This window comes from Salpingoeca rosetta, assembly GCF_000188695.1.
Source record: "Salpingoeca rosetta unplaced genomic scaffold supercont1.7, whole genome shotgun sequence".
Taxonomy (NCBI): domain Eukaryota; class Choanoflagellata; order Craspedida; family Salpingoecidae; genus Salpingoeca; species Salpingoeca rosetta.
Genome location: NW_004754927.1, coordinates 105,266 through 131,033, shown reverse-complemented (window position 1 = coordinate 131,033; position 25,768 = coordinate 105,266). Strand labels below are relative to the sequence as shown.

The window sequence follows — 25,768 nt, the reverse complement described above, 5'->3', positions numbered from 1 at the left end:
GAAAATTTGTGCATATTTTCAATGGTTATTCATAATCAGTTGTTGCGGGGACATTGTTGCGGCGACAGGACCAGCCAATGTCTGCACAACATGGAGCTGAGCGTCTCTGCTGACAATGACCGTGGACGAGGTGGTGGTGGTGGTGGTGGTGGTGGTGGACGGAGGCGGCAGCGTGCACGCGTGCACGCTGTCAAGGGCAAAGAGAAGGTGAAGGAGGAAGAGGAAGCGGGGATGGAAGAGGAGGAGAAGGAAGGGGTTTATGCGCCAAACAGTGAGAGGAACTTAGCACAAGATGGAGATGTGAAGGAGGAGGAGGTCTTGGCGGGTGCCTTGACGGAGGAGGATGACGGAAGGCTGGGAAGCGTCAGGGTGGATGGGATGACTGAAGCTAGTTGCACCACGAGCATCAGCAGCACAGGGACAACGAGGCCGATGACGAGAGCAGAGAGGAGAAAAAGAAGTGCAGCTCGTGTCAAGGATGAAGACAGTGTATTGAAAGTCAAGGAGGACACCGAGGGTGACAATGACGGGGCTGAACACGCGCCGCTCAATGCCCGTGCCAGATACAGCACCACACGCACGAAACCTGTGCGCCTCCATTCCACACAAGCAAGCAAACCAACACCTGGACATGTGAACAGAGGGGAGTCTCATGTGGTGTGCTCTTCGTTAACGACGCAATCCACTCCATTTCTCGGCTTTCCGCACCCCACACCAGCTGAGTGCAAGCACATGCACGATGCGCTGGTGCAACTGTACGGCCCTCGCACGCGCCCGCCGCACCACAGAGCCGCCAACACCAACCTCCTCGACTCGCTCGTAAGTGCATGCTGAAGGAGAGGGAGGAGAACAGGGACAGTCATAAGGCAGGAAGGCAGCATTCTGCCCACAGTAGCACAGTGTGGCTGCGGTGATGGTTGTGGGGCACAGCCGCTGCTTTGCCTGACTGGCATGACATTCTTGCACGCGTCAGTCGTGTGTTTTTCGTGCGTGCATGTGCGCTTGTTTCATCGCTTGCAAAAACAACAACAACAACAACAACATCATCATCATCATCATCATCATCAACAACAACAACAACAACAACAACAACAACAACAACAACAACAACAACAACAACAACAACAACAACAACAACAACAACAACAACCATATGCTCATGGGTGCTGCTGCTGCTGTTGTTGTTTCATATGGCACGCGTCTTCGTGGGCATCGCTATGAGCAGGTCCGCACTATCCTGTCGCAGAACACAACCGATTCAAACTCAAGCGCCGCCTTTCGCAATCTCAAACAAACGTGCGCTAGCCACCCTTAACTCTTAAACTCTTGCACGTTTATTCTATCTGTGTGCGCGTGTCTGTGTGTGTATGTATGTGTGTGTGTGTGTGTCTGTGTCTCTGTGTACGTGTGTGTGTGTGTGTGTGGATGTATGTGAGTGTGTATTTCCGTGTTTCGGCTGCATCTCCTTGCCATCCGCCCCTCCCCCTTTATCAATTCGGTGTGATGTGGTGGTGTGATGTCATCATGAGATCTACATCCACATTGCCTCATCGAGTCGATGTGCATGTGCGTGTGTATGCTTTGTTTCTCGTCTGTCAATGCGGTGTGTATGCTTTGTTTCTCGTCTGTAAATGTGGTATGTGTGTGTGTGTGTGTGGTTTGGTATGGGTATGGTTGTGTTTTGCACGTGTACGGATATGGGTGTGGGTATTCGTACGTGTGCACATATGTGTGTGTGCGTGTGTGCAATGCGTGTTCCTCAGGTTTCCAACATGGGAGGATGTGCACAGCGCAGATGTTGGTGCACTGGAGGCGGCCATCAGATCAGCAGGCCTCGCCCAAACAAAATCAAGGTTCGTCTCATCAAGCACTTTTGTGTGGTGTACTTGTTGTTTGTTGCATGCGTGCTCGCCTTCGTGCTTGCTTCCGTTCCTTGTCGTCTCTCGTCAACGTGGCTGGTTGCGTGGGGCTCAGTCGATTGCACTCCACCACTCTGCTGTTTTGCAACTTCGGTGCCCTCGGTATCATGCATTGTACATGACACGCATCTGCTCACGATGCCACATGGCTTTCTGCAACTTGTCTGATTTTACGCGCATGACATACGCCCCCCCCCCGGTTGTGTTTGTGCCACCCCCCCCCCCCATTCACAGGCGCATCAAGTCCATTCTCGACACACTGCACGCGGAGCACGGCAAGGTGCGACAATACACGTGCACGCACACACGGGCAAAGCTATCGCTGTCTTGCTCCTTCCTCCTTTCCTCTTTGGAAACACACACACACACACAAAATACTCTCGCACACACACACACACACACACACACACACACACACACACACACAAAATACTCTCGCACGTCAACTGGTGCTGGATGGTATCGTGCATCAAGTGATCTGCGCCTGGTTTATGCTGCATTACATTATGTGCATTCTCTGCCGTGACATGAGATGATGTGTTGCCACACTTTGTTGTTGTACTCGCAGTTGAGTCTGGAGTATTTGCGGGAGCTGCCATCACACACCGTGAAGGAGCAGCTCGCCAGGTGCGTGTTGGGGGATATGTGTTTGGTGTGTTTGAGGGTGTGTGGGTGTAGGTGTGTGGGTGAGTGAGTGTTTAATGTGTTTGGAACAATTTGTGTGTACGTGTGTGCATGTTGTATGGGTTTAGTGGTTTATTCATGGAAAACATGCTGTGCTTGTTGTACTCGCACGCTCGTGTGCTTGTGTGCTTGCGGCACTTGTGCACGCGCATCAGCAGCTCACAAACGCATGGCCCCCGCACCATTGCTTGTTCACTGTGCAGGTTTAAAGGCGTGGGTCCGAAAACTATTTCCTGCCTGCTCTTGTTTGCCATGCAAAGGCCCGACATGGCTGTGGACACGCACGTCTTCCGTCTGGCCAAGGTGGCAGCACACTTGGCGCTTGCATGCTTGTGTTTGCATCTGTTGTTGTTTTCGGTGAGATGAGCCTTTTGTGCCTCACTTCCACACACACACACACACACACACACACACACACACACACACACACACACACACACACACACGCACGAACACAGAGAGCAGGGTGGGTGCCGAGTGATGTGGAGGTGCGAAAGCACAACCGGGTCGTTGAACAAGAGCAGTCATCGTGTTCCGTCGCTAGCAAGAACAGCAGGAAGCGGGCCAAACGGATTAGCAACGACACCCAGAACTGCAGCGCTTCTTCGTTGCATTCGTGGCCGGGCGTGACGCGGGAAACGACTTACGAGCACCTCAACGCCACTGTTCCGGATGACTTAAAGTGAGTGGTCATGATGGCCTCGTTCGGACGCGCACCTCACGCTCGTGCTGTGCGCTTGGGTCTGTGTGTGTGTGTGTGGTTGTGTGTGTGTGTGTGTGTGTGTGTGTGTGTGTGTGTGTGTGTGTGTGTGTGTGTGTGGTTGTGTGGTTGTGTGGTTGTGTGTGGTTGTGTGTGCTTACATGCTCTCACGCGTGATGTGCACGCATCACCACTTGACCCTTGGACCACTTGATCAGGTATGCGCTGCACCTGCTGCTGATCCACCACGGCCGGCGTGTGTGCAAGAGCCAGGGCTGTCTTGCGAAATCACGACGACGCCGCCCAAAGCAAGAAGCTACCCCAGCCGAAGACATAAGCACCACCACCATTACACCAAGCTGCCCTGTGTGTGGTTGTGTTGCGTAGCGTTGCCCTTCTCAGTGCGTACGTGTTGGCACGTGTCTTGCAATCATTGCCTTGGGCATGATGCGTCTGTGAGGGCGTGGTTTGTAGCGACAAAACATGCACGACCACAATCGCAAGTTCAAGAACCGGGTTCGTGATGTGCCCGATTCGGCGAAGTGATGGCTGGAATCCTCAGAACAGTGCAAGTTTCCTGGAATGGGGCTGTGGTGATTGACAGTTCTGTCGCAAGCTCATTCTGTTGGTTTGTGTTGTTTGGAGTAGTGGCTGCGCCGATGTGCTTGATGCAGCGCGGCTGGCTGGTGGATGACAATGATGATGAAAAAGACATAGCGACTAAAGCTGTCGTCGGTGTAAGTCAGCAACCTCGATGATGACGGCAAGCGCGACGATGCATCTGCGATTGCTCGACCCGATTCTGGGAACTGGAACTGGAAACCGTTCAGCTTTGCGTCATTGGCACACATGCTCACCTGGTATGCATGTAAACCACCGGCTGGCGGTGGTGACGGTGACTACCCCTGCTCTGCCCTTTCTTCGTTCGGTCTACCACCATAGCTGGCTCTCTGTGCCCTCGATGCATGAGTGTACACTAGCTGCCCCTTCGTCTGTTGAATCGTGGTGGTGGGTGCTTCCATTTCCACGCGCCCGCTCTGTTCGTGGTTGGCTCCGACTCAACAAGCACCCCTTCTTTTCCTCCCTCGCTACCAGACCATCCTCCCTACTGCCGATATCACCGTTCCATCGCCTTGCCTACCTTCTTGGAATCCAACAGGCTAACAGGCCACGGCACTTCGACCAACCGCCATCACCGCCACCTTTCATCCATCCACCCTCCTCTCCACCACCTCCTCCAGCTCATCGCCTCGTCTCGTGCAGATCTCGAGCAAGCCTACACCACGTTTAAACCTCGCAGTGCACAAGAGTTTGAACCTCGCCGCCGCTCGCAGAGTGCCCGCATTCAGAGAGCGAAGCATCTCTGCTCTCACACGCACCTACGCACGCCCACGCGCACACTCGCTCGAAGGCTTCAGCCCTAGGCCTGCCCCCTTGCTTGCTGCGCGCGACGTCACCACCACCACCCCACCAGACACCACCACCAACGCTGTGCGAAGGCGAGAATGCCGCCCCAAGGAGGAGATGCACGCAAGCCCCAGCAAGAGCAAAGGCGAGGGCAAAGGCAGCCCGCAGAGCAGACACTGCCGCCACTCCAGCTCAGCCCCATGCCCAGCGCACAGGAAGATCAGAGCGTGATGACCGCTTTCGGCAGCTCAAAGGCTTCGCGAGCATGGAGCGGAGACAAGAAGAAATGGCGTTCCGTGCACCGAGGCCGCGCTCGCACCGGACGTGGCGCCCGCCGTTTGCAGGACGAAGAAGAACAAAAGGAGGACGAGGAACACACGTTTGCCATCCAACAGCAACAACAACAACAACAGTCGCCTTCACCTGCCTCGACCCCGGCACCACGAGCCATCCCGCGGCCCAGCAGTGATGCCCTGCACTCGCTGCGCGTCGCAGGCCGCGTCGTGGACGCGTATGTATGCGGAAAGCTGCCTCCAACGGACCATCATCACAAGCTCGTTGTGAAGGCTGCCCAGGTCATCGTCAGGTTTGCACAGCATGGGTTTCAGCCACCACTCCATGATCAACAACAAGTCGAGCAGCAGCAGCAGGACGAATGGCGGTTCAGCATGAGCAGTGACGGCCAGAGCCCATTCGACGATGCTGAGCCGCTCACAACAGCACATGCAGTGCATTCCAAGCGCCGTCAAACGTCGCCACCTTCGACAGCAGCCATCGCTGCGTTCACGCGGGACCCGTCATCCGTTCCGGTGACTCTCATGAGCCAGGTCCTTTCTCCGCTTCAGGGCACGGCACCGCGCGCTACCGACATCCAGGCCAGGCAGATCCTACTGCCGCAGACGCAGCAGCAGCAGCAGCAACAACAACAACAACAACAACAACAACAACAACAACACACGCAGCAGTTGGAGCTGATCCGCACGGCCTTGGTTGCCGCCAGTGCTAACGCAAGCATGCAGGGTGGTGGTATGGACACAGACACGCTGCTGTACACGGCACTCCTTCAACAAGCCCTCTTCCAGGCCACCCCTTCGACTGCAGCGACCAGCGACACCGGCAGTGCGACCCCACCAACAACTCAACAGCAGCAGTCGTTTGGGGCGTCCCTGCCGTCTGCTGCCTCGCTGTCATTGACTCCGCTTCCGCTTTCTACAATACCGCAGCAGCCCACAGCCTCTAGTACATCATCATTCCCTCCGTCTTCGTCCTCGTCCTCCTCTTCGTCATCGCGCAACTGGTCTGTGGCATCAGCGCCTGGGCTGCAGCCACTTGCTCTCGGCACCAACACAAACACCACCTACATGCCTGGTGATGGCCCGCCTGCCACCAAGCGGTGGAAGGCCGGGGATGTCCGCTCTGAGATGAGTTCTGGCACAGGGAGCATGTACAGCTACGCTGCTTCCACCCCCACCTTCACTTCCACCTCTGCTGCGGCGACCTCTGCTGCCAACAACGGTGCACACGGCAGCAGCAGCAGCAACACCGCACCTACCTCCTCCGATACTGCCCATGCATTGAGCATCACGAGCCTCCCTGCCGACCTACAGCTGCAAGCATACATTGCAAGCCTGAGCACCCCCACTGCATCCTCCACTGCGCTGGCCCAACTTCAAGGCCCTGTGGGCACCGTGCCAATTACCACCGCCACAGCAACAGCCGCCACCGCGACCACGGGGGCACAGCGGCCCATGTGTCCCGTCTGCCACGGCCCCGGCCGGGAATCGCACACAAAGTACGCGTGGTTTGGTTTGCAGTGTGCCTTTGAGTTTGCTGCTGGTGTGCTGCCCTCCCTTGGGTTTGTGGGAGTTTTCACTGTGACGTCATACGTGGAGAAGGAAGTGGGGTCCACATGATATTGTTGGCTTGTGGTTGTGCTGTTAAGGTTGGTGGAGCAGATGGATAGGTGGTACCATGACTCAATGACGGACCCTTGTTTGCTTGTTGTGTCTCGTCGTGTACATCACTGGTGTGTGTCCTCTGTGTTGTGCACGCAGCATTTGTGGTGTGTGCTACTGCAGCATTTACAACGACATTGGCAAGTGGATCAAGTTTGATCGTGCCATGGCCACAGATCCAAACAGAGCCACCGTTGCCGCCTTTACCACAGGTATGTATTTCAGACGGACACGTGTGTATGTGTAGCGTGTGTGTGTGTGTGTGTGTGTGTTTAGGGTTTTGCGTGCATGTGTGTGTGTGTGTGTGTGCATATTGGCGTGCGTCTCGTCTGTGCGTGTGTGTGTGTGTGTATGTGTGGTGTACTTGCATGCATGGATGCATGTGTGTGTTAACACTTTTGTGGAGAGCCACTCAAGTCATGTGCACGGTGCACCACTTCTCCAACAGCGCTGCACGTGATGCCACGCGGATGCAAGAATGGGTTCGCCTGCACCCCAGTGCACTACCACCCATCTCTTCCCCGTGGTACGTTGACTCCTGGACATCGTTGCCGTACCGCTCCAACACTCCATCCCATCATGAACAAGCACTGAACAAAACCCACGTTCATGAAGAGGACCAGGCGTGATGTGTTGTCATGGAAGTTTTTTCCCCAAGGTTACATGTCACGACTCTGGCGCCATCACTCTTGTCCTCAACATGAACATTATAATAATTTTGCTTTTTCGTGTTTTGTGCGTGTGTTGTTCGACCTTGGCAGGCCAGAAGTGCACTCGCTGCCGCAGCATTGCCATCTGCCGCGCAGTCCCCGACCTTGTGGCCTCACGTGAGTTCGTTGAGACCGACTGCTTGCAGGCTTGCTCGCAAACAATGGTTCTTCTGTTCTTCCTCGTCTCAAACATGATGCCCAGAGTGCATACGGCTCCCTGTGTTGGAGCGTCATGTGACACCGTTGACACAGACACACACGCACAGCACACGCACAGCACACGCACGCATTGCCTTGCTGCTGTACATGTTGCATCAAGTGTGCGTGTCCTCACAAGCTGTACGCGTGTTGTTTGGTTGTTCTTTTGCGTCTCCCTTCCTCTGTACATTCCTTGCGCCTGTTTGATCATCTGTCTCATCATTGCAGTCATCACGGCCAGCGTCGATAAGGAGCGTCAGCGTGATGACGAAGATGAGGAATAACAGGACACTGCACACCTTTACCCTGCCAGCACCACCATCGTCATCATCATCATCATCATCATCATCATCATCATCATCATCATCATCATAGCCACACCTTACGTGTGTGTGCCATCGTGCCAGTCTGTCGCGGCGAGTCTGTTACCACTGAGACGCCTGCACCTCATCGGGGCTCTCTCCTTAATCCTTCTTAACAGACGGAATGCGACGTGTTTCAACATTCGCCTTTGAGTGAGATTGGCGTGCACCTCTCATACTATCATGCATTGTTCCATGTTCCCTCCCATACTGCCATGGAGGGGCGCCGCCAATTGGTTTCTGCTTGCTTGCTTGTTGCTGCCACGCAGTGTGTGATGCCTATGCTATGATAGACTACTGTGTTCTCTTCTGACAATGCTTTCACCGATGTACGCGACTGTTGCTGAGTGTGCTGTGTTCTGCTTGACTGCGCAACGCGCGATCCTGTGCGCTGTGACCTTGCTTTTGGATGAAGCATGTGTTTGTTACACATGGTTTTACACAACCAATGGTTGATCCTCTTGTTCCCACATGACGTGACACGGCACTATTAAATGTTCTCGAGACTTGCACGGTGAACGATTGAGGATGTGCCAAGCAACTGTATGTGTGTGTGCGTGTGTGTGTGTGCTGGGAACTGTATGCTTTCCCTTTTGTGGCACGTAAAGTGTGCGCAGTGGCTTCTCTTTGAACCGTGTACTGATCAGAGTCGACACCACAACATGCACACACACACGCAGACACAAGCCGGGGTGCGAGAAGCAGGTGCGCAATAGAAGCGACAAGAACAGGAGTGGAGAGAAGGCACAAGGGCGAAGAGGTGTCAGCATGAGGGGGTGACGCAATCACATGCTCGTTGCGCCGTCTTCAAAATACGCAACGAGGCGAGTGAATGCACACCCAAGACCCTCACCATCACCACGAAGCACCGTTGTCAGGACGACAATTGAGGTAGCTGTGGATCACAACGCTGACAACCACTTCACACACATGCCTGTCTCGCCTCCCGGTCGTGTGCATCAAGCAACACTAAGCAGTGCACGGCCTGTGGCGGGTTGGCCTGCAGACACAGAACGCTTGACATGACACGTTAAATGCACATGTTCAAACATCCCGCATGCATTGCAGTGTAGACCTAAGGGAGACAACAAATGCAAGGGAGACACAGACAGGCAGACAGACCACACATACACAGGCAAAACGACAGACACACAGACACAGACACACAGACACTCACACACACACAGATACACACGATAGCGCGGCATCAAGTTCTGAGCTTGACGTCGAGAGTGCGCATGAGCTCTGGCCACGCGGGCATACGACCTGTCTCCAACTTGGAGAAGAGAAGGTCGCCTTGGGGAAGCAAGTATGGCAGGGATGGCGGGGAAGGTCGATGTGGTGCCGTGTGCATCGCGGGAGAGGAAGATGATGAGAAGGCAGAGAAGAACCATGTTTGTGTCTGCTTGTGTGACTGGGTGACATGGACGCAACTCTGGAGAACAAAGACAGCGGGTGGGAAGTCGAGCATTCATACATTGACACATTCGCAAATTAACACACACTCACACTCATTGACACACACACACACACACATTCACACATATGCAAATAAATACACTCTCACACTCATTCACACACACGCGCGCGCACACAGGTATGATATGCACACACACCGTCGAGTGCAATCTCAAAGGCGCCAGTGGAGAGGAGGTTTTGCTTGATGGTGTTGGAGAGGAAGAATGTCATCACAATGACGAGCATCTGTGTAAGGACCACGAGATAGCAGGTCCAAGCAGGGTGGGGCATTCGAAGACACCGTTTATGAGTAACAGCAGTGGGTAAGGAGAGCTGTGTGTGCACGTGCATTTGAACAGAGTAAAACCGCTAGTGCAGACGTCATGAATACACACACACACACACGCACACAAACGGCACCGTGCGCACACACACACAAACACAAAAAAAAAAGCACGCACACACGCACAAACACACCGACACACACACCGACACACACACACACCGACACACACACACACCGACACACACACACACACACACACACACACACACACACACACAAGTGGCACCGTGCATATCGTGCACACCGCGTCAACTGACCGAGTTTTCTTTTGCCTGGAGGTAGAGGTTCGGAGGTGCAATGCCCAAGGCATTGAAGATGTAGTCCCCAAAGAGCATGAGGAGGATGATGGTCCAGCTGATCAGGTCGATGATGCTGGCAATGGTCAGCACGTTTGGATTTGGAATGTAGTTCTCGCCCTTGATCACCAGATCAGGGTAGATGGTCTGCTCGTTGCAGCATTGCAGAGAGGATTGGTAAGGGTCAGGAAACATGTGGGCGTCAAAGATGGGCATCGGTGGAGAGTGCGAAGCAAAGATGAGATGGCGGACTGAGCCAGAAGCAACAACAATGGCAGCAGAGACTGTGGACGACAAGAAAAGAGGCCATACACTAGTTCACTCACTTGAAGACGGTGTTCCAGTTGCTGGAACGCATTCTGGTAGCCTCAGCTAACACTGTGTTTGTGAAAAAGTGAACAGAGCGGGAGGGGGCCAAAGGTGGTGGAGGAGACACATGTGAGGCAAGGTTATGGGCAGGATGTGTGATGGGGGTGCGGAAGCGTGATCACATCATGTGCTGTCCTAATATCAGCTGCAGCACCAACACCACCCACCACCATCGCACAAACAGCAGCAGCACCACAGCATGGCGGGCCTGTACCAGTATTGGACGGAGAGAAGGTGTGTGTCTGCCATGATGGCGTTGCCTCCACGAGCTTCGTGCGCTTCCTCTTCACCAGCGTGATGATGAGTGTCGGTCGTTGCACCAATGGGTCGAGGAGAGACAATGAATGCGCCCACGACAACAAGCAGCAGCATCCACGACGGCGTTCGGCGCATCTCTGGTTTGCGACAGCATAAAAACAACAACCCCCAATATGCGTCCACCGCCGCCGCTGGTGAAACCGAAGCCTGGTGCTGACAAGGCAAGCGCCCGACGGCCGGCCGTAGCAGCAAAGCCACCGTTGAAGGCAAAGCCACCGTTGAAGGCAAAGCCACCGTTGAAGGCAAAGCCAGCGTTGAAGGCAAAGCCACCGTTGAAGGCAAAGCCAGCGTTGAAGGACAAGCCAGCGTTGAAGGCAAAGCCTACCAAGCCACCGCCAGCAACCAAGCCAGTGCCTACGGCGAAGCTAGTGCGAGCAACCACCAAGCCACCACCTGCAACCAAGCCACCATCGGCGAAACCTGCGCTGAAATCCAAGCCACCGCTTGCATCCAAGCCTGCGCCGACAGCGAAACCACCGCCAGCATCCAAGCCAGTGCCTGCGGCGAAGCCAGTGCGAGCAACCATCAAGCCACCTCCTGCAACTAACAAGCCACGTCCTGCAACTAACAAGCCACGTCCTGCAACTAACAAGCCACCACCGACGCGGCCAAAGCCAGCACCGAAACCGCCAGGGGTCGTGCGATCTGCAAGTATGTCCCTGTCTTCGCCACGGTCGCGGTCAACAATAGCTTCGTCGACATCATCGACAGCACGAGCAACCCCAACCACCCCAACAGGCACTGAGGCAGGGCCTGTGGTGTCGGCGGCTCGGGCCGCCAGGCAGCTCAAGCCACAAGGACACCGTCCATGCGCGCACACAGCGGCAGTGGCGAAGCGTCCAGGCATCAAGCCGAAGCCTGCCGTGAAGAAGCCGTCAACGGAATCAGCACCAGCAACGAAACAGAAGCCACAACCGAAGCCAACGACACAGCCAGCGCAGCCCGCAGCCCAACAGCCACAGCAGTCACCCTTGCAGCCACATCAATCTTTGCGCAGGTCATCAACAGCATCGACTGCGCCCAGTCGTTACAGCAGTAGCTCGACAGGGGATGGTACACCTGGCACGTCATCAGCACAACGCGTTCCTCAAACTACGACTACTACTACCACCACCACCACCACCACCACCACCACTACAGGAACTGCCGAGGCAGACAGAGCCACGGAAGCCACAGGCAGTGCGTCTGCCAGGAAGAAGGCTGCGATACTGCAGGAGCTGTTTGGGGATGAAGACAGCGATTCGGAGGAGGATGAGCTACTGTTTGGCCGAAAGGTGCAATCCAGCAAGCCTGGTCAGCAGAGGGCGCCGGGGCCTGATGCAAGTAGTGCAGCAACCACGACGACAGCAGCAACAGCGATAGCCCGCGAACGTCGTCATGGCGGGGGCGTTCAGTCTCTCTTTGCAGATGACAGCAGCGATGAGTGGGATAATGAAGAGGAGGAAGATGGCGGGAGAGAAGAGGTGGAGAACACGGAACAGAAACGCGACGCGAAGGAGCAGGAGGAGGTGAAGGGGATGGAAAGCCAGGAGAGCGAGTTTGATGAGGAGTCTGACGAGGAGGAGGAGGAGGAGGAGGAGGATGTGTTTGCACAGCCTGTGAAGCGGCACTTGAGCGACGTGCAGACGCCGGCCTGGCTGGAAGACAGCGATGACGATGAAAATAACGCAGGGGGCGAGCAGCAAGAGGAAGAACAAGAGGTGGTAGAACAAGAGGTAGAACAAGAGGAAGAACAAGAGGTGGTGGAACAAGAGGTGGTGGAACAAGAGGAAGAACAAGAGGTGGTGGAACAAGAACAGCAGCAGCAGCAGCAACAACAACAACAACAACAACAACAACAACAACAACAACAACAACAACAACAGCAGCAGCAGCAGCAGCAGCAGCAGCAGCAGCAGCAGCAGCAGCAGCAGCAGCACGATGAGGACGATGAGGACGAGGGCGCGGCCGAGGCGTCTTTGTCATCGAAGGCAACCAAATCACATCGCAAACGAAGGCACAGGAAAAGGGTGCGCGTGGCACAATATGCGACTTGTACTGGACTGCCATGCATGCGTTTCTGGGCCACCCAAAGTGGTCATTGGGTACTCGTTGGCTCCCTGAACGACAGTGGTTCTCTCCCCTCATTCAAACACACACACACACACACACACACACACAGGGAGGCGCAGCCCCGGCCACTGGTGACAATGATAAGCCTGCAAAGATGCAGCGATGGCGGCAGCACCATCAAAAGCACTTGGAAGAAACGGCAGATCTCTTCAGCAGTGACCTCTTCTGACACTGACGGCCACACACACACACACACACACTCGCTCACTGTTTTGTTAATTTCTCTCTTTCGCGTTGTGCTCAGCAGACCTGTTACGTTTCGCTGAACGTGCTCATCATCCCGCATTATGCTTTCGCCACCTCGCGTGCACGTTTGCAGTTGGTTTGCGTTTGTGACATGTCACTTTCACTTTCGATTCGGTTGTTCTGACTTTGTTATGTTACATTATGTCTGCCGTCCACTGCTCTGTTATCACAACACAAGAACGATACACACAACGCGAACTGCTTCTTCCCTGTGGCTCTTTGCTCGCTGTGGTCTGCACACACACACACACAAGCACACACACACACGCCCAAGCACACACAAGCACACACACACACAAGCACAAGCACAACAGCGCAATCTGTGTAAAGTGTGCAGATATTTTTCGCATTTTCACGAAAGAATTCTTCAGGTGTGTTCTTGCTGCAACATCGCACGCACGATGAAAGAGCGCACGTTGGTGCCACTGCAAGCCACAGTGGTGGATATGGGGTGCTTGTGGTGGTTCCTGTGTTGGTTTGCGGTCAGTCTGACGCTGTGGACCGCGTGGTCTTTGTGCGCTTGGCTTGGGTGTGGGTGGCTTCGCATGCGCGACAATCTTTTTTCGATTCCTTGGCTTGTGCGTGTGCGTGTGCTCGTGTGAGGAACCCTGGCTTCTTCGTCTTGCATGGCATTCCGCCTTGCCCCAGAAGAAGTGTTACACGAGTGTCCACAGATTCCATCACAATCGCACACGCAGCAAGTCCCTCACGCTCAGCGCGTCACTCACTCACACGGTATTACGACCCATTCACGTGCTTCTATCGCCTCTCCTCACTCCTCTCCTGTGTTTCTTTTATCTTTCTTTTGATCTGCTCTTTTTTTTTTGCTGACAGCCGGATCCCGTTCTCCCGCTCTTTCCCCATCCCCCAACAACACCCGCACCTCGTCTCCCGTCGTGGTCAACGAAACACCCACACAACCCACCAGCATGGTTGAGACTGAGGAACTGCCACAGAGGCGCGGCCGTGCCCCCCGCCGCCCACGCGGCCGTGGTCGTGGCCGTGGTCGTGGTCGTGGACGCCGCCCCGCTCCCACCTACTCCAAGAACGTGCGTTCATGTGGTGACACCACCTTAGCCTCGTTGCGTGCTTGCGTCGCTGCCTCTGTGTGTGTGTGTGTGTGTGTGTGTGTTTGTGCACCGATTTGCACTGCCCTGCTTGCATTTGTTCTCGAGATGTCAGACTCATCGCTGTCTCCTCCTCCTGCTCTTACTCCTCCCCTCCCCCTCTTATGATGCAGGTTGTTGTCGTGCTCGGCATCCCTTCCGATGACCAGCTCGATAACATCCGCAACAAGGCCGCGGAGTTTGGCGAGGTGACCAGCGCCGACTGCCGCACCACCAGGTACCCACCAGCTTTCGTCTTGCTCGCGAATCACAGTTTGACATTGTCATCGTTGTGCGGACAGCTGGAGCATTGAAGCAAGCCACCCACCCAACACGGTGTGGATGCGCTGCCATACACCACCCAACATTGCGCGTGCGCCCTTACTCATTCACGCACACATACACATACACCCACACCCACATGCACATATACCCACATGCACATATACCCACACAAACATGCGCATACATACACACACACATACACATACTCGTGTCCATATCCATCTCCATTTGTCAGGAACGACCGCTTCCTGTATGAGGTTGAGTTTGCCGAGGAGGCCGCTGCCACCGCCGCCGTGAACGCCCTGCAGTTTGGCGAGGACACCTCCGTCGCCTTCAAGCGCCTGCCCCCGTAAGCAACCACCGCCCTGTTGTCAACTTTGCGACGAGGGATGGAGGGAGAGTAGGGGTAAGGGGTCGGGTGCCGCACGATGCACCAATCCACCAAGCGAGGTGATTGATTTGGGCGGTTTCCTCGCGGCGAGTCATTGAGCCGCACACGCGTGCTGGGCACCACCTTGCGTGCTTACTGCGTCCTCAATGCCGTATTTTTGTTGATGCCTGTGCTCATTTGTTGTGGGTGGTGTTGGACAATGTTGTAGGCAGCGTGAGGAGCTTCCCCGCGGTGAGGGCGAGCCCACTCTCGTCTACGTCGCCAACATCAGCACCCTCTCTGGTCAGTGGTGGCCGTTAGGGTTGAGTTAGCTTACACCCATGCACACGCGCGCACAAAGTACCCACCCAAACATCCGCACCACACACTTGTGTGCACCTACATTTGTGGCCACCTTCTCACGCACACGGACTCGCGTTGTGTGTGGCCCAACCCCTCATATCCCACTCATATCCCAACCACCATTGCGCTGGGCGCCGCTTTTTAGACGACGATGTTCGTGCCATCCTCGGGGGCTCGATTGAGGAGCTGAACCGCAGCTCCCACGGCCGCTATGCGTTTGTTCGCTTCGCCAACGAGGCCGATGCCGCCAGTGCCCTCAACCAGAACGGCTACCAGCTTGGCGACGGTGGGCACCTTTATATCTGCCAGCTCCCGTGTTGAACTGAGCATCGGCCACCTCCCGCGCATGCACATGCATACACACGCACAAGACACACACACATGCCTTGCCTGCTGGCTGCACCGAAAATGCTGCGGCTTTCTTTCTTTGTTGCTTTTTTCTTGAGCATGCTTCCTGCTCACGACTGTTTGGTACATGTCGTCATGTTTGCTTGTTCGCTGTGTTGTGTGTGTGTGTGTGTGTGTGTGTGCGTGTGCGTTGCCATGCGCGTGTGCAGGCACGTCGCTGCGTGTTGAGCCGCACCGCCCCATCATCCGCCAGGCGCCGATCCTGGAGGGCGACCCAGACCCCGTCAGGGTTGCCGTCACAGGCCCGCCTGATGTCCAGGGTACGTGCATGGCGCACTCACCACCGTGTGGTGATGTGGAGTGGAGTGAAATGTTGCTTGGAAGGCTGTGGTGTGTGGCTGGGTAGGCTGTACTCATGTTGCTCCCTCGCCATGACCTCCCAAGGCTGTTTTTTGCACGTTCTGCTTCTCCCAAAGGCCATTACCCACACATGCTAACACCACCACCACGAATTTGCAGATGAGGAGCTGAAGGCTGTGATGGGCGAGGCCGGCCCCATTTCTCGCTTCATCCGCCGCAGCCGCCGTGCCGCGTTCATCACGTACGAGTCGCCCGATGCCGCCGCAGCCGCCCTCAGCAAGGACGGCCTTGTCCTCTCCGACGGCGCGGGCCCCATCCACGTGCGCCCCTACGTCAACATCCGCCGCCCGCGCAACGCCGCCGCCGTGGAGGGCACCGGTGCCCCTGCCCGCCGCGAGCAGGCCGCCCCGAAGCGCCCGCGCGAGCGCCGTGGCCTCGACGCCAACACCGTCTTCGTCGGCAACATCGAGGGCCTCAACGGTGAGCGGCAGAGGGGCAGGGCAGGGCAGTGTTGGTTGCCTGCGCGCGTGCACGAACCGCTGTACGTTCGTGTGTCTGCTGCGGTTGCATCGTTGTTGCTACATGCTGAATTTCATGTGATTGCGATGGTGTGCAACTGCTCCATCTCATATGCTCTGTCTGTGTGTGTGTGTGTGTGTGTGTGTGTGTGTGTGTGGTTCAGATGATGCTGTGCGCGGCTTTTTTGCCGGCGACATCACCAAGTACGAGCGGCCGCGCGGCGGGTTTGCGCTCGTCACCTTCGCCACGGAGGAGGACGCAGACGTTGCTCTTGAGCAGAACGACGTCAACCTCAACGACGGTGCGCCCACGGGCAGAGGGAGTGGGAGTTCAGAACGGTGGTGGAGTTGAATAGGGTTGGTGGTCGGAATGGTGGTCGGTGGTGCTGATGGCGGGTGTCGTTGATTGGCTGCATCATACTCACACACTGCTTTGCTTCTCTCTTACTCTGCTTTGCTCCTCTCTTTCCCTTGCGTGCTCTGCTTGGCCTTGCTTAGAGGTGAACCTGGTTGTCTCCAAGGAGATGCCTCGTCGCCGTCGCCGCCCCCGCCGCCGCGGCCCACGGTACACCCCACCCATGTCTTTGCTGGCACTGCTGATGCTGCTGATGCTGCTGGCACTGCTGTAACCACTCCCACAGCAAAGAACACGCAACGCACCCACGCGCACACACACACACTTTTCTCACTCGTGATGATTGTTGCTTGTCTTTCGGTGCAGTGAGCGCACTGGCCCAAACACGCGTGTGTTCATCGCCAACTACCCTGAAGGCACCACCGAGGATGACGTAAGCACATCACACGTGCGCGTGTGAACGTTGTGTGAATGAGTGTGAGGGGCTATTTTTCCATCTGCTGGTACTCGGCAAACTTGTGCATCTCACATCACCCACTTGCGTGTGTGTTTGTGCAGTTCAAGGGTGTGTTCCCTGGTGTGCAGTCTGTTGACCTGCGCCGCAACAGCGCCTTCATGAACTTTGACACCGAGGACAACGCCACCGCTGCCGTCAACTCCAACGGCCAGATGGTGCGTGTGCGCATGCTCTGTGTGCGGTGTTATGCTGTGCTTTGTTGTGTGCACCACACCTTCATGCTCTGGGTGCCTTGCGTGCGTTGGCGACGAGTCAAATGTGATGGGTACATGAAACTCTTGTGACATACTGCACCTGCTGAGCATGTTTGCCATCCATGCCCTCCTCACCCCAACTGCCGCCATTTTTTCCTTGCACCCCCACCCTGCAGCTCCTGGGCGACGGTGCTCTTCGCATTGAGTTCGCTCGTGCTTGAGCCCAAGCGCGCGTTGTGGGTGAGCGTGAGTGAGCGAAATGAGGACGCTTCTCCGCCTCTCCCTGGTCCGCTGTCATCAGCCAACGGCTTCCCTCCCGTTTGCATCCTTCGTTAGCACACACATCAACTACCCCCCCCCCGCTCCCTCGAAAACCCCCTCTCCCCACCACACACCCATTTCCCCAAGCCCATCTTGCCCCCAACCACCTGCAGTCACCTGCCTGATGGGTGGTGACTGGGCGGTCTTGCGGCTTTGCCTTCCACCCTCCCTCTTGTGTGTGTTTGTGTGTTTGTGTGTGTGCGTTTGTTGTTACATGTTCTTTTTCTGAATGATTGCCACGAGTGATCAAGTCTTGACTGCTCGGGCCGCTTGATTGACTGATTGATTGATTGATGGATTGTGCACATTCCCCGTCCTCTCTTTGATTGTACACAATCATCATCGTCAAACGCGTGTGTGAGCGTGTCAGGGTGTGAATCTGCGTGTGTGTGTGTGTGAGAGAGAGAGAGTGTGTGTGTGTGTGTGAGAGTGATGTCGACACACACACACCAAACAAACAACAACAAGCACAACAAGCAACACAACGCCAGCCATCTCGACTGATTTCAGTATCTGTGTTCAAAATGCACGAGTGGGTCCATTTGGATATTGCACTACTTTGCCAATTTTCCGCAACGCTGCTGAGTTGTTCTTGGCGCACCAACACAAACAACAAAACACACAAACAGTGAAAGCAGCAACCAACCTACGCCCGCTGCATCACCCCCCATCCATCTTCGCAGGAAAACAGCGGCAGCATGTCGTCTTCCGAGGACACGCAGGATGTTCCTCAGGCAGTTGAAGAGGAGGCACCCACCACTGAAGAGCATGAACAAGCCGTGGAACAACAACAACAACAACAACAACAACAGCAGCAGCAACAGCAGGCTGACGAGCAGCAGCAACAGCAAGGTGCCACGGCTACTGAGGCAGCCAAACCTGACGAGGAGCCAGAGGCCGGCAGCAGCGACGACGACGCTGAGGAGGAGGCAGGCGAGATGAGCCAACCCGAAAGCGATCGGGGTGAGAACGCTACCCCAAATGCCGCTGAGACAACCTCCAACGCCGCTGAGGCTGAACCCCCAACTCAGCCAGAAGCAGAACAACAACAACAACAAGCAGCATCGACAGCGACGACTGAAACCCAGCAACAGGACGACACGCCCAAGGAAGAGGACGACGCCTTCTACGCACCGCCACCTGACCATGTCACGGGTGAAGTGGGCGACCTTGCCAAGCTCACAAACCTCAACGAACAGACGCTGCTGAAGGAGATCAAGGTGTGTGCGTGTGTGTATGTGTGTGTATGTGTGTGTGTGTGTGTGTGTGTGCGTGCGTGCCCGATACATGGGCTTGTACCTCGAGTCATGCCGCTGTTCATGGGATGAGCCACATTTGCATTCGTGCTGCACAGCCAGTGTCACAAGCGCCACCAACCGCTGAGATTGTACTCATGTGCGCTTGCTTGCTTGCTTCCTTCCGTTGGCGCAACTGCTCTGGTTAGGTGCGCTACGAGCGCGACATCATCTACACCTTCATCAGTGACATCCTCATTGCTGTCAACCCGTTCAAGCAGCTTCCCATCTACGGCACGAGTGCGTTCCCTCCGTCTGCTTGCGCTTCATATCATGTTTCGAGCACAATTGCCTTTGCGTGCCTTGGCAGATCACTCATTACTACACTGGTTTAACAACGCATGGCCTGCATCGTGCTTCTTCGTGTGTTTCCGTGCATCTGTCATAACAGACACGATGGTGACGTACAACAACCAGCCGCGCCACAGCGTGGACCCGCACATCTACGTGATTGCAGACGCCTGCTACCACAACCTCTTCACCATGAAAAAGAACCAGTGCGCCGTCATCAGGTCAGGCGCCTAACACGTGTGTGTATGTGTGGGCGTGTGTATGTGTGTATATTTACGTGTATGTATATTTGTGTGGTGGAGAACTGGGTACATTCGTCTGGGCGCCTGGCGTTTTACACGCTCACGTTCACGTTCATGTTCAATCACAAACACAAACACAAACACAAACACAAACACGCCCTTACAACAACAGCGGCGAGTCTGGCGCGGGCAAGACGGAGAGCGCAAAGCTGGTAATCAACTACATCATTGAGCTGTGCCGGGACGTGGACCCGTCGACCTCCGAGCTCAACCTCGAAGAGCAGATCCTCAAGGTGCCCATCATGGGCTGTATGTGTGTGTGTGTCTGTGTGTGTGTCTGTGTGTGTGTCTGTGTGTGCCTGTGTGTTGGTGCCTTTTGTACCATTGCACCAATCCTGACCATGCTGGCTGTTCTCCCCTTCTGCGATTGATATCGGCTGCACCACACGTGCGCTGCGCTGCATGCGTTTCGCTCATGAACACGCAATCCCCGCCACCAATCCCCACCACCCCCACCCTGCATGCACAGATCAACCCCCTGCTTGAGGCGTTTGGAAATGCGCAGACGGTGATGAACGACAACTCATCCCGATTTGGAAAGTACACGCGCCTCTACTTTGATGCCGCTGGTCGCGCCATGGGCGTCGAAATCTCGGAATATCTTCTCGAGAAATCGCGCGTTGTCGAGCAGGTGTGTGTGTGTGTGTGTGTGTGTGTGTGTGTGTGTGTGTGTGTGTACGCGTGTGCGTGTGCGTGCGTGTGTGTGTGTGTGTGTGTGTGTGAATGCTCTTGTTTTTATGTGCGTGTGTGTGCGTACGTGAATGCTCTTGTGTTTGTGTGTGTGTGTGTGTGCGTGTGTGTGCGTGCGTGCGTGTGCAGTGTTTGTCTACCACTTGTGGTACACATTGAATCTTATCACACGCCCTCGCATCCGCTTTCCAACCCACACATACACACACAGGCGTTTGGGGAGCGCAACTTCCACGTGTTCTACTACCTCTTTGAGAGCGCCGATAAGGACAAGTATCACCTCACCGAAACAACGGTCCGCCCGTGCTGCTTTGTTCATGCGTACCAACGCTCGCACATGTGCGCGTGTGTGTATTGGCGGCCTGGTATGCCATGAAAACGTTTCCAGTGACATTGCATCATATCATCATCTCCCACGTGCTTCTAATTCGCATGTGTGCCCACTCTTCGCGCTTGCCTGCAGGCATTCAACTCCCTCGGCGGCAAGCCCTGGCTCGACAACGCAGACATGTACCGCGAGCTCAAGGGTGAGGTGTTGTGATTGCGTGCGTGGCTGTGCGAACGTACGTGCGCGTGTGTGACTGTGAGTGTGTGCTTGTTCGAAGGCGTGTGTGGGTGGGCGGGTATGTGTATTATCACGCCACGACGCATGAGCGCGCGCACATACACACGCACACGCACACATACGCGCACACACACATACGCACACACATACGCACGCACATACGCACTCACACTCACGCCACGACGCGTACACATACACATGCACACACACAACTATTGCTGGCCGCGTGCAGAGGCGATGGATGTCGTTGGCTTCAGCGATGAGGACCTTGACAACCTGTTCAGCACGCTCGCTGCCGTTGTTCATCTCGGCAACGTTGAGTTTGAGGCCGCGGGCGAGCACGCGCAGATGAAGGATGGCCCCGCGCTCGCACACGCCGCTGACCTCCTGAAGGTGCCCATCTTGCTCCGTTTCGCTCCTTACTCCGTGTGTATGTGTGTGTGTGTGCGTGTGTGAGTGTGCGTGTGTGTGTGTGTGTGCATGCACCATATGCCATTGTTGGCGACTGAGCAATACACTGACGTGCATGCACGCGGCGGCTGCAGGTGTCACCTGAGGACCTTGCGAGTGTCCTGCTCGGCTTTGACACGGTCACGCGCGGTGAGAAAATTCGCCGCTTGTACGACGTCGACCACGCATACGACTGCCGCGATGCCCTCGCAAAGGTGCGCCGTCTGTCTGTGTGTGTGTGTGTGTGTGTGTGTGTGTGTGTCTGAATGTCTGTATGAGCGTGTGTATGACACTGTGCGTGCGTGTGTATGGTTGTATGCGCGTGTGTATGACACTGTGCCTGCGTGTGTATGACACATTTGTGTATATCTGTACACGGGTGTTTTTCCGCTCCATCATGCTTTTGCTGTCCAGAAGTGTTTTCTTGTGTTGTACTTTGCTCTGCTCTGTGCTGTGCACATACCGTCGTCGCCGTCTCACGTTGCGTTGGCGTGCACGTGGTGCTGTGTGCAGGCGCTGTACGGGAGCATGTTCGGATGGATCGTCCAGCGCATCAACGAGATGCTCTCCCCGGAACTGCAGCAGCTCAAGATTGCAAGTGCGTTGCATACACGCGCACGCACACGCGCACACACATACATGAAACATACATGCACATACACATGCACCACGCGCGCTCACACACATCCTAACGTACATACCGACACCCCTTCTCCGAATGACAGAGGGCCGCCCCGGTGCTGCGAGCCGCGTTGCACCGACGTACGAGATTGGTGTGCTCGACATTTTCGGTTTTGAGAACTTTCAGGACAACTCGTTTGAGCAGATTTGCATCAACCTTGCGCACGAGCAGCTGCAATACTTCTTCAACCAGCACACGTTCCGCCTTGAGCTTGAGGAATACGAGGCCGAAGGGATTGATGGCGCATCCATCTCATACCGCGACAACAAGCCTCTCCTCGACGTACGCCCCGCGCTTTGCCTGCGTTGTACACGTAGTATGTGCATGCATGTGTGTGTGTGTGTGTGTTGGTTGGCTGTGCTGCGACAGTACGCCCTCACCTTTTCATCCATTGCTCACGGTGCATTTGCATATGGACAGATGTTTCTCCAAAAGCCCATCGGCATCCTCACGCTTCTTGATGAGGAGTGCGCATTCCCTCAGGTTAGTACTCTTGTGTATGTGTGTGTGTGTTGAACCACTTGCCCTTGTGTGCACAGTATGTTGCTTGGTTTTCATTCCCTCACAAGCGCGAATTCTCTGCGGTGCTCATTGATTGACCAACAGGCGACGGACCAGTCGTTTGTGGACAAGCTCAACAAGCACTTCAAGGATGTGCCGTGAGTTGTTGAGACGCTTCCACTCCCCGCACCATCCCTGCTCTCTTGTCTGCTCGTCGCTGCTGGGGCTACTTGCAATTTGATCCTTCTCAATCATCACTCTCATGCCCACTCTCACGCCTTCTTGGCACCCCTTCGTCACACCACCCCGACCATCACCATCCTCATCACAACCATCATCACCATCATAACCATCATTAGGGCGTTCCTGCCTGTGAAAGTGTCGCGCGGGCACCCCGCATTCACCATCCAGCACTTTGCGGCCGACGTGGAGTACAACGCCACCAACATGATTGAGAAGAACCGCGACAACCTCGCCGCAGACATTGTCAACCTCATGCGCGTACGTGCGTGTGTGTGTGTGTGCGTGTGTGTGACTTCTTTGGGGAGCCTTTCGCGTGGAATAATGTGTGGTACTACCAGTGCTGTCAAGTGTGCTCACGCGTCAATCGTTGCCACGACCGTCACACCACGTGCAGACGTGCGACCGCGGCGTTGTGAACGACGTCTTCAATGGCGAGATCCTGCCGACGGGCCAAATCCGCGCCGTCCAGCATGACGTCGAGGTGAGCGCGCAGGGGCTGTGCTCACCTCCACCTTCCCTTTTCCCTCCGCTACGTGTCACCATGGATGCCGTGCCAGCTTGTTGTCGTGAAGCACTCAGATACACACCCACGTCCTTGCTCGCGTTGTCACACGATTGCAACGCACCACAACACACAACTCACGCACAATTTGGCTCACATGCAACCCACTGCTCACGCATGCTACCCAACCTCCCCTGCGCGGCAACAGCGGCGTGTGCGACGCGGACAGGAGGTTGAGTCACCTGCCAAGCGCAGCAACAACACCGCCAACCGACGCACACCGTCACTCTCCTCGCAGTTCAAGAACTCCCTCTCCATCCTGGTGGAGCGCATGAACGCGTGCTTCCCCCACTTTGTGCGCTGCATCAAGCCAAACCTTGACCAGCGCCCAGACAAATTCATCGACGAGTTTGTTCTCAAGCAGCTTGGCTACACAGGTCTGTCCGTCTCCTGTTGTCGTGATCCGGTTTGGAGAGAGGGGGCGAGGGAGAGGGTGCTGCTGCGTCGTGCGTGTGCGTCTTTGCACGGCTTTGTGTGTGTGTGTGTGTGTGTGTGTGTGTGTGTGTGTGTGTGTGTGTGTGCTGTGTGCGCATTTGTACGACTTTGTGTATGTGTGTGTGTGTGCTGTCCTGTGCTCTTCTGCGAGTGCTCAGGCTGGCCGTGTGCGATCACGCCTCCGTCGTGTCTCACACACGCACCGCTGCGCAGGCGTGCTTGAGGCAACCCGTATCCGCCAGGAGGGATATTCCTGGCGCCCGGCATTTGCCGAATTCGTCGAAAGGTGCGCAACGCTCTGTGTGTGTGTGTGTGTGTGTGTGTGTGTGTGTACCTGCCCTTTTGGCTCGATCAGTGGCCGCGTTGATGACAAAGACATCTCATTCGACGTCTGCCGACTGCGCAGGTACAAAATCATTGCATTCCCTGTGACGAAGCTGAACCAAGTGAAGCAGACGGAAGCGACGGCAGTGAAGATCATCCAGTATGCGGGTCTGCAGAACTGGAAGGTTGGCAAAACAAAGCTGTTCCTCAAGTACTACCACCTCGACCTGCTCGAGAAGGCCATGGAGAAGTTCTATGACGACGTCGTAAGTGTTCACACCCGTGCGTGCATATGTATACGTGTGTATTGTGTGTATGTGTGTTTGCTGTTTGACCTTGTTTCGTTCGTTTCCTCGTTCTCATTCTGCCGTGTGTTTGTGCGTTGTGTTGTTGTTCTTGCTTGTCCTCGAGTATCGCTTTCGAGCGCTCACACACACACACACACACACACACACACACACACACACACACACATCCACGATGCACCCACGTGCCACAACCCGCCAACCACAGGTCCGCACCCAGTGTGCTGTGCGTTCTCACTTTGCGCGCAAGGTCTTTAAAAAGAAGCAGGAGCGCGCGCGCATGACTGCTGCACAGCGCGCGGAGGCCGAGAAGCGGTGAGATGATGTGATGGTGTCATGATGTGATGATGTGAAGTTGCACGAGGAGTGACTGATTTACCCTTTTAAAAACAGCACACTTGCACTCGTACACCTCCCTCTTTTGTCTGTGCGTTTGATCACACACCTCATCGCCCTTCCCCCAAATCAAACACTGGTGACCCGTTGTGCAGCGAGGCTGCGCAACGAGCGATTGCGGAAGCGAAGCGCCAGGCGGAGATAGAGAAACTGCTTGAGGGCCAACGCCTCGAGCGCGAAAAGGCCGAACTCGAAGCCCGCAAGGCTGAGGAAATCAGGTCTGCATGTGTTGACGTGTGTGTGTGTGTGTGTGCGTGTGTGTGTGTGCGCGCGTACGTGTTTTAGTGTGCATGTGCGAACGCTTTGTGGGAGTGTGTACATGTGTGTGTGTGTGTGTGTGTGTGTGTGTGCGTGCGTCGCCCCACAGCACCACCACTGCACCACTGCACGGCGACTCACCCATTGCATTTTGGTTTCACACCTGGTCAGGCTGGCGCACGAGTTGGAGGCGAAGAAGGCCGAGGCCGAGGCTGAGCGTGCGCGTCAGGAGGCCCTGCGTCTGCAGCAAATTGAGGACGCGGGGGAGGCGCGCCGGCTCGCCGAGCTCAAGGCCAAGGAGGCCGAGGAGGCCCAGCGCGAACGAGAGAGGTGCTGTGCCCGCGGCGTTTTGTCTGTTTCTGTGTGTGGGTCTATGTGTGTGTCTGTGTGTCTGTCGCATTCATCTGCTAGCCAGTGTGTGCACCTTTTTCGCCACGTGTGTTCCAGTTTGCTTCTCCCTCTCCTGTCCCGCTCATGCCTCACTGTTGTGTTGTGCGCGACCCCAGGGCACTGGCCGAGGCCGAGCAGATGAAGGCCCAAATTGAGGCGAAGCAGCAGGAGCTGGAGCTCCTTGCAAAGGTGCAGCCACCACCCACCACCACGATACCCATGCGCTCGCGTCATGCATGCTTGTGACAACTGTCTGTTTCGC

General features: G+C 55.6%; 6 protein-coding genes across 6 annotated transcripts in view; 5 read left to right on the top strand and 1 right to left on the bottom strand.

Moving 5' to 3' along the window:
• The first annotated feature begins 29 nt into the window (after nt 1-29).
• On the top strand, nt 30-3,884 carry PTSG_03059 (uncharacterized protein). Its single transcript, XM_004995595.1, has 8 exons — nt 30-819; nt 1,226-1,296; nt 1,764-1,853; nt 2,154-2,199; nt 2,488-2,546; nt 2,807-2,906; nt 3,062-3,285; nt 3,522-3,884. Exons 1-8 carry the CDS (start codon nt 91-93, stop codon nt 3,688-3,690), a joined length of 1,488 nt encoding a protein of 495 aa, XP_004995652.1. The 5' UTR covers nt 30-90; the 3' UTR covers nt 3,691-3,884.
• A 446-nt stretch (nt 3,885-4,330) lies between these two features.
• PTSG_03058 (uncharacterized protein) lies at nt 4,331-7,924 on the top strand. The gene is made up of 5 exons (XM_004995594.1): nt 4,331-6,502; nt 6,765-6,877; nt 7,114-7,191; nt 7,427-7,492; nt 7,802-7,924. Exons 1-5 carry the CDS (start codon nt 4,809-4,811, stop codon nt 7,855-7,857), a joined length of 2,007 nt encoding a protein of 668 aa, XP_004995651.1. The 5' UTR covers nt 4,331-4,808; the 3' UTR covers nt 7,858-7,924.
• A 1,218-nt stretch (nt 7,925-9,142) lies between these two features.
• Nucleotides 9,143-10,251, bottom strand: PTSG_03057 (uncharacterized protein; the record flags this gene model as incomplete). The annotated part of the gene is made up of 3 exons (XM_004995593.1): nt 9,143-9,231; nt 9,552-9,639; nt 9,997-10,251. The coding sequence occupies 3 exons, from the start codon at nt 10,249-10,251 to the stop codon at nt 9,143-9,145; spliced, it is 432 nt and encodes a 143-aa protein (XP_004995650.1).
• Nucleotides 10,252-10,828: 577 nt separating this feature from the next.
• PTSG_03056 (uncharacterized protein) lies at nt 10,829-13,317 on the top strand. Its single transcript, XM_004995592.1, has 2 exons — nt 10,829-12,731; nt 12,884-13,317. The coding sequence occupies exons 1-2, from the start codon at nt 10,836-10,838 to the stop codon at nt 13,001-13,003; spliced, it is 2,016 nt and encodes a 671-aa protein (XP_004995649.1). The 5' UTR covers nt 10,829-10,835; the 3' UTR covers nt 13,004-13,317.
• Nucleotides 13,318-13,414: 97 nt separating this feature from the next.
• PTSG_03055 (uncharacterized protein) lies at nt 13,415-18,167 on the top strand. The gene is made up of 13 exons (XM_004995591.1): nt 13,415-13,451; nt 13,915-14,129; nt 14,321-14,424; nt 14,707-14,820; nt 15,071-15,144; nt 15,350-15,490; nt 15,762-15,872; nt 16,072-16,392; nt 16,595-16,732; nt 16,929-16,995; nt 17,152-17,218; nt 17,344-17,457; nt 17,673-18,167. The coding sequence occupies exons 2-13, from the start codon at nt 14,010-14,012 to the stop codon at nt 17,715-17,717; spliced, it is 1,416 nt and encodes a 471-aa protein (XP_004995648.1). The 5' UTR covers nt 13,415-13,451; nt 13,915-14,009; the 3' UTR covers nt 17,718-18,167.
• A 215-nt stretch (nt 18,168-18,382) lies between these two features.
• Nucleotides 18,383-25,768, top strand: part of PTSG_03054 (nonmuscle myosin heavy chain B) — a 9,958-nt gene continuing 2,572 nt past the window's right edge. Inside the window, exons 1-22 of the mRNA XM_004995590.1 lie at nt 18,383-19,037; nt 19,262-19,352; nt 19,504-19,624; nt 19,818-19,938; nt 20,175-20,336; nt 20,607-20,690; nt 20,859-20,922; nt 21,193-21,353; nt 21,506-21,625; nt 21,924-22,008; nt 22,136-22,374; nt 22,513-22,575; nt 22,699-22,751; nt 22,953-23,094; nt 23,231-23,317; nt 23,547-23,775; nt 24,047-24,119; nt 24,240-24,423; nt 24,671-24,777; nt 24,954-25,076; nt 25,288-25,446; nt 25,623-25,695. Of these exons, the coding sequence (XP_004995647.1) occupies nt 18,516-19,037; nt 19,262-19,352; nt 19,504-19,624; nt 19,818-19,938; nt 20,175-20,336; nt 20,607-20,690; nt 20,859-20,922; nt 21,193-21,353; nt 21,506-21,625; nt 21,924-22,008; nt 22,136-22,374; nt 22,513-22,575; nt 22,699-22,751; nt 22,953-23,094; nt 23,231-23,317; nt 23,547-23,775; nt 24,047-24,119; nt 24,240-24,423; nt 24,671-24,777; nt 24,954-25,076; nt 25,288-25,446; nt 25,623-25,695 (3,063 nt within the window). The 5' untranslated portion in view covers nt 18,383-18,515. The remainder of the gene's footprint in view (nt 19,038-19,261; nt 19,353-19,503; nt 19,625-19,817; nt 19,939-20,174; nt 20,337-20,606; nt 20,691-20,858; nt 20,923-21,192; nt 21,354-21,505; nt 21,626-21,923; nt 22,009-22,135; nt 22,375-22,512; nt 22,576-22,698; nt 22,752-22,952; nt 23,095-23,230; nt 23,318-23,546; nt 23,776-24,046; nt 24,120-24,239; nt 24,424-24,670; nt 24,778-24,953; nt 25,077-25,287; nt 25,447-25,622; nt 25,696-25,768) is intronic.